At 39.8% G+C, this 6876-nt stretch overlaps 1 protein-coding gene across 1 annotated transcript; it reads left to right on the top strand.

Annotated features, from left to right (window-relative positions):
- The first annotated feature begins 468 nt into the window (after positions 1-468).
- On the top strand, positions 469-1404 carry LOC136174783 (olfactory receptor 4D10-like). Its single transcript, XM_065944991.1, has one exon. The coding sequence runs from the start codon at positions 469-471 to the stop codon at positions 1402-1404; it is 936 nt and encodes a 311-aa protein (XP_065801063.1).
- Positions 1405-6876: the final 5472 nt, after the last annotated feature.

The following is a 6876-nucleotide window of genomic DNA, read 5'->3' as shown; positions in this document are numbered from 1 at the left end:
TAATAAAAAATTAAACTTGTAGACTACAAGTACACAAAGGTTGGGGCCTTGTCTTGCTTATCTTCAAATACACAATTATGGTTTGAATATAAGAAATGCTTCACACAACTCCTGACATCAATAAATTTGTGAGAAATTACAAATAATAATATTTTAAAAACAAAATGAATAAAATAGGCTGTAAATATAAATGTCACTGCTTAACACATACTTTTATTCTTTCCAAAAATAGTTTAATAGGAAACGTATTATTGAATGATTTTTCAGATGATGGTTTGGTTGCATCACCATACTGATGATAATACTAAAAACCTGGACAATTCAATAATTCAACACATTGAAAACACTGCGGCCAGATGAAGAACACCTGCATTACACTGATAGTGTGTAAGAGGAAAACAAAATGAGTAGCTGAGCACTTTCATGGGAAATAGCTTCGAATAAAACAGGCAAAAAGAGGATGAGTCCATGGAGCTGGGAAACAGCACCAGGGTAAAAGAATTTATTTTCCTCGGCCTGACCCAGAATCAAGAACTGAGCCTGGTCTTATTTCTCTTCCTCCTTTTGGTGTACGTCACCACTCTGCTGGGAAACCTCCTCATCATGGTCACGGTGACCTGGGACTCCCGCCTTCACACCCCCATGTACTTTTTGCTCTGCAATTTATCTGTTGCTGATATCTGCTTTTCCTCCATCACAGCCCCCAAGGTCCTGGTGGACCTTCTAGTCCACAGAAAGGCCATCTCCTTCAATGGCTGCTTCACTCAGATGTTTTTCTTCCATCTTATTGGAGGAGTGGATGTGACTTCTTTGTCGGTGATGGCCTTTGACCGCTACGTGGCCATCACTAGGCCCCTGCACTACGTGATCGTCATGAGTAGGGGCCGGTGTATTGGGTTGATAGTGGCCTCCTGGGTGGGGGGATTCGTCCACTCGATCGTGCAGATCTCCCTCCTGCTCCCACTCCCCTTCTGCGGACCCAACGTCCTGGACACTTTCTACTGCGACGTGCCCCAGGTCCTCACACTCGCCTGCACTGACACCTTTATCCTTGAGCTCCTGATGATTTCCAACAGCGGCCTGCTCACCACCCTGTGGTTCGTCTTCCTCCTTGTATCCTACATGGTCCTATTATTACTAATAAGGTCTCAGGCTGGGGAGGGCCGGGGGAAGGCCGTCTCCACCTGCAGTGCCCACATCACGGTGGTCACTCTCCACTTTGTGCCCTGCATCTACGTCTACGCCCGGCCCTTCTCCGCCCTCCCCACCGACAAGGCCGTCTCTGTGACCTTCACTGTCATCTCCCCTCTGCTGAACCCCCTGATCTACACCCTGAGGAACCAGCAGATGAAGGCGGCCATGCGGAGGCTGAGGGCAAGACTCGGGCCTTCTGACAGGGAATAGGCAACCTCCCAACTCCCCAGTACCAAACCCCTTCTTTTATTTTCCTCATAGATTCTTATTCATAGACTCAAATACTTTGTCCAAGAACCCAGTGCCTTTAATAAGTAATCCTTTCTTTTCCTTTTTAAGTCAGTAGGTTACTAATAGCTCAAGCTTCTGGTCAGAAAAGTACCCAGACATCTTGATGGGCTAGATCACTGATGCTCGTCTATACACTACCTACGATTCATTTTGTGATATTTAAACCCAAGCCTCCCAATTTTGAAAATGTTGCCTATAAAATTAAATATTCGACTTCCCTTGTGGTCCAGTGGTTAAGAGTCTACCTGCCAAAGCAGCAGACATGAGTTCCACCTCTGGTTTGGGAAGATTTCCACATGCCTCAAAGCAGCTAAGCCCATGGACCACAACTGCTGAAGCCTGTGTGCCTAGAGCCTATGCTCCCCAAAAAGAGATGCCACCACAAGGAGAAGCCTGCTCACCACAGCTGAAGAGTCACCCTCACTAGCCACAACTAGAGAAAGCCTACACACAGCAATGAAAGCCCAGGGCAGCCAAGAATCAATTAATTAATTAAATCAGATTTTTTAAAAAATATTTTTAATTAAATATACTTACTAAATGATTGCTAAATATGTTTCATTTTCTTGAATAATATATGCAACATTCAGTTCAGTTCAGTTCAGTAGCTCAGTCATGTCCGACTCTTTCTGACCCCATGGGCTGCAACACGCCAGGCCTCCCTGTCCATCACCAATTCCCAGAGTTCACTCAAACTCCTGTCCATCGAGTCAGTGATGCCATCCAACCATCTCATCCTCTGTCATCCCCTTCTCCTCCCACCCTCAGTTTTTCCCAGCATCATTAGATATGCCACATTAGATTTATATTATATGTGTGTGTGTGTGTAACAAAATTCCTATCAGCATTTAGTTGTTATAAATATTAATAATTTAAACAGATTTCATGCATCAAAGGAGAAACAGAAGGAAAACTGCTAGCAAATGCATATGGATTTGCAGTGCAACTTTTAAAGATGCTTAATCAAGGTTTACTCAGGCATTATTTTTACATTTCTGCTCATATTACAGAAAAGGAAAGTAAGCTTTCATGCTCTCTCTCTCATTCTCTCTCTCTCTCACTGGGCTATGAACTTCTCATGGAGAGAGGTTATGCTTTACTTCCTTGCACAGCAACAAAAACATACTACCACTTCAACAAAAACTTATTGAATTAATGGGAGAATGATTGAATATTGTCTTTTTAAAATTTATTTATTTTAATTGGAGGCTAATTGCTTTACAATATTGTAGTGGTTTTTGCCATACATTGACATGAATCAGCCATGGGTGTACATTAGTTCCCCATCCTGAAACCCCTCTCAACTCCCTCCCCATCCCATCCCTCAGGGTCATCCCAGTGCACCAGCCCTGAGAACCCTGCATCAGCCTGGATTGATGATCTATTTCACATATGATAAAATACATGATTCAATGCTATTTTCTCAAATCATCCCACCCTCACCTTCTCCCACAGAGTCCAAAAGTCTGTTCTTTACATCTATGTCTCTTTTGCTGTCTCACATATAGGTCATCATTATTATCTTTCTAAATGCCATATATATGTGTTAGTATACCATATTGGTGTTTTTCTTTCTGACTTACTTCACTCTGTATAATAGGCTCCAGCTTCAACCACCTCATTAGAACTGATTCAAATGCATTCTTCTTAATAGCTGAGTAATAGTCCATTGTGTATATGTACCATAGCTCTCTTATCCATTCGTCTGCCAACAGACATCTGGGTTGCTTCCATGTCCTGGCTATTGTAAACAATGCTGCAATGAACATTGGGGTACATGAGTCTCTTTTGATCTGGTTTCCTCGGTGTGTATGCCCAGCAGTGGGATGGCTGGGTTGAATGGCAGTTCTATTTCCAGTTTTTGAAGGAATCTCCACACTGTTCTCCATAGTAGCTATACTAGTTTACATTCCCACCAAAAGTGTAAGAGGGTTCCCTTTTCTCCACAACCTCTCCAGCATTTATTGTTTGTAGACTTTTTGATAGCAGCCATCCTGACTGGCATGAGATGGTACCTCACTGTGGCTTTTATTTGCATTTCTCTGATAATGAGTGATGTTGAGCATCTTTTCATGTGTTTGTTAGCCACATGTATATCTTCTTTGGAGAAATGTCTGTTTTAGTTCTTTGGCCCATTTTTTGATTGGGTCACTTATTTTTCTAGAATTGAGCTGCAGGACCTGCTTGTATATTTCTGAGATTAATTCTTTGTCAGTTGCTTAATTTGCTATTATTTTCTCCCATCCCAAAGACTGTCTTTTCACCTTGCCTATAGTTTCCTTCATTGTGCAAAAGCTTTTACGTTTAATTAGGTCCTATTTGTTTATTTTTGCTTTTATTTCCATTACTCTGGGAGGTGGGTCATAGAGGATCCTGCTGTGATTTATGTCAGAGAGTGTTTTGCCTATGTTTTCCTCTAGGAGTTTTGTAATTTCTGGTCTTATATTTAGATTTTTAATCCATTTTGAGCTTATTTTTGTGTATGGTGTTAGAAAGTGTTCTAGTTTCATTCTTTTAAAGTGGTTGACTAGTTTTCCCAGCACCACTTGTTAAAGAGATTGTCTTTTCTCCATTATATATTTTTGCCTCCTTTGTCAAAGAAGCTGTCCATAGGTACATGGATTTATGTATGGGCTTTCTATTTTGTTCCATTGATCTATTTTTCTGTCTTTGTGCCAGTACCATACTGTCTTGATGACTGTGGCTTTGTAGTAGAGTCTGAAGTCAGGCAGGTTGATTCCTCCAGTTCCATTCTTCTTTCTCAAGATTGCTTTGGCTATTCAAGGTTTATTGTATTTTCATACAAATTGTGCAATTATTTGCTCTAGTTCTCTGAAAAATACTGTTGGTAGCTTGATAGGAATTGCATTGAATCTATAGATTGCTTTGGGTAGTATACTCATTTTCACTATATTGATTCTTTTGATCCATGAACATGGTATATTTCTCCATCTATTTGTGTCATCTTCAATTTCTTTCATCAGTGTTTTATAGTTTTCTATGTATAGGTCTTTTGTTTCTTTAGGTAGATATACTCCTAAGTATTTTATTCTTTTCATTGCAATGGTGAACGGAATTGTTTCCTTAATTTCTCTTTCTGTTTTCTCATTGTTAGTCTATAGGAATGCAAGGGATTTCTGTGTGCTAATTTTATATCCTTCAACTTTACTATATTCATTGATTCAGTTCAGTTCAGTTCAGTTGCTCAACTGTGTCCAACTCTTTGCAACCCCATGAACTGCAGCACACCACACCTCCCTGTCCATCACCAACTCCCAGAGTCCACCCAAACCCATGTTCATTGAGTCAGTGATGCCATCCAACCATCTCATCCTCTGTCATCCCTTTCTCCTGCCCTCAACCTTTCTCAGCATCAGGGTCTTTTCAAATGAGTCAGCTCTTTGAATGAGGTGGCCAAAGTATTGGAGTTTCAGCTTCAACATCAGTCCTTCCAATGAATATTCAGGACTGATCTCCTTTAGGATGGACTGGTTGGATCTCCTTGCTCTCCAAGGGACTCTCAAGAGTTTTCTCCAATACCACAGTTCAAAAGCATCAATTCTTCGGTGCTCAGCTTTCTTCACCATCCAACTCTCACATCCATACATGACCACTGGAAAATCTATAGCCTTGACTAGACGGACCTTTGTTGACAAAGTAATGTCTCTGCTTTTCAATGGGCTATCTAGGTTGGTCATAACTTTCCTTCCAAGGAGAAAGTGTCTTTTAACTTCATGGCTGCAATCACCATCTGCAGTGATTTTGGAGCCCAGAAAAATAAAGTCAGCCACTGTTTCCATTGTTTCCCCATCTATGTGCCATGAAGTGATGGAACCAGATGCCATGATCTTAGTTTTCTGAATGTTGAGCTTGAAGCCAACTTTTTCACTCTCCTCTTTCACCTTCATCAAGAGGCTTTTTAGTTCTTCTTCACTTTCTGCCATAAGGGTGGTGTCATCTGCATATCTGAGGTTATTGATATTTCTCCCAGCAATCTTGATTTCAACTTGTGCTCCCTCCAGCCCAGCGTTTCTCATAATGTACTCTGCATATAAGTTAAATAAGTAGGGTGACAATATACAGCCTTGACGTACTCCTTTTCCTATTCATTGATTAGCTCCAGCAATTTTCTGGTGGAGTCTTTAGGTTTTCTATGTAGAGGATCATGTCATCTGCAAATAATGAGGGTTTTACTTCTTCTTTTCCAATCTTGATTCTTTTTATTTCTTTTCTTCTCTGATTGCTGTGGCTAAAACTTCCTAAACTATGTTGAATAGTAGTGGTGATAGTGGGCACCCTTGTCTCATTCCTGACTTTAGGAGAAATGCTTTCAATTTTTCACCATTGAGGATAATGTTTGCTGTGGGTTTATCATGGCTTTTATTATGTTGAGGTATGTTCCTTCTATGCATACCTTCTGGAGGGTTTTTATCATAAATGGATGTTGAATTTTGTCAAAGACTTTCTCTGCATCTATTGAAATAAGCATATGGTTTTGATCTTTCAATTTGTTAATATGGTATATCACATTGATTGACTTACAAATGTTGAAGAATCCTTGCATCCCTGGGATAAAGTCCACTTGGTCATGATGTATGATCTTTTTAATATGTTGTTGGATTCTGTTTGCTAGAATTTTGTTAAGGATTTTTGCATCTGTGTTCATCAGTGATATTGGCCTGTAGTTTTCTTTTTTTGTGGCATCTTTGTCTGGTTTTGGTATAGGTTGATGGTGGCCTTATAGAATGAATTTGGAAGTTTACCTTCCTCTGCAATTTTCTGGAAGAGTTTGAGTAGGATAAGTGTTAGCTCTTCTCTAAATTTTTGGTAGAATTCAACTGTGAAGACGTCTGGTCATGGGCTTTAGTTTGTTGGAAGATATCTGATTACAGTTTCGATTTCCGTGCTTGTGATGGGTCTGTAAGATTTTCTATTTCTCCCTGGTTCAGTTTTGGGAAATCATACTTTTCTAAGAATTTGTCCATTTCTTCCAAGTTGTCGATTTTATTGGCATACAGCTGCTGATAGTAGTCTCTTATGATCCTTTGTATTTCTGTGTTGTCTGTTGTGATTTCTCCATTTTCATTTCTAATTTTGTTGATTTGATTCTTCTCCCCTTTTTTCCTTGATGAGTCTGGCTAATGGTTTGTCTATTTTATTTATCTTCTCAAAGAACCAGTTTTTAACTTTGTTGACTTTTGCTATGGTCTCCTTTGTTTCTTTTTCATTTATTTCTGCCCTAATTTTTATGATTTCTTTTCTTCTACTAAACCTGGAGTTCTTCATTTCTTCCTTTTCTAGTTGCTTTAGGTGTAGAATTAGGTTATTTATTTGATTTTTCTTGAGGTAAGCTTGTATTGCTATGAACCTTCCCCTTAGCATTGCTTTTAT

Source organism: Muntiacus reevesi, chromosome 9 (genome assembly GCF_963930625.1).
Source record: "Muntiacus reevesi chromosome 9, mMunRee1.1, whole genome shotgun sequence".
In the NCBI taxonomy this organism is placed as follows: Eukaryota; Metazoa; Chordata; class Mammalia; order Artiodactyla; family Cervidae; genus Muntiacus; species Muntiacus reevesi.
Note: the sequence above shows the minus strand (reverse complement) of the source record. Positions and strands in the feature narration are given on the sequence as shown.

What these genes read in the sequence shown, in the direction of transcription:
- LOC136174783 (XM_065944991.1), top strand. Translation starts at nt 469, where the DNA reads ATGGAGCTGGGAAACAGCACCAGGGTAAAAGAATTTATTTTCCTCGGC.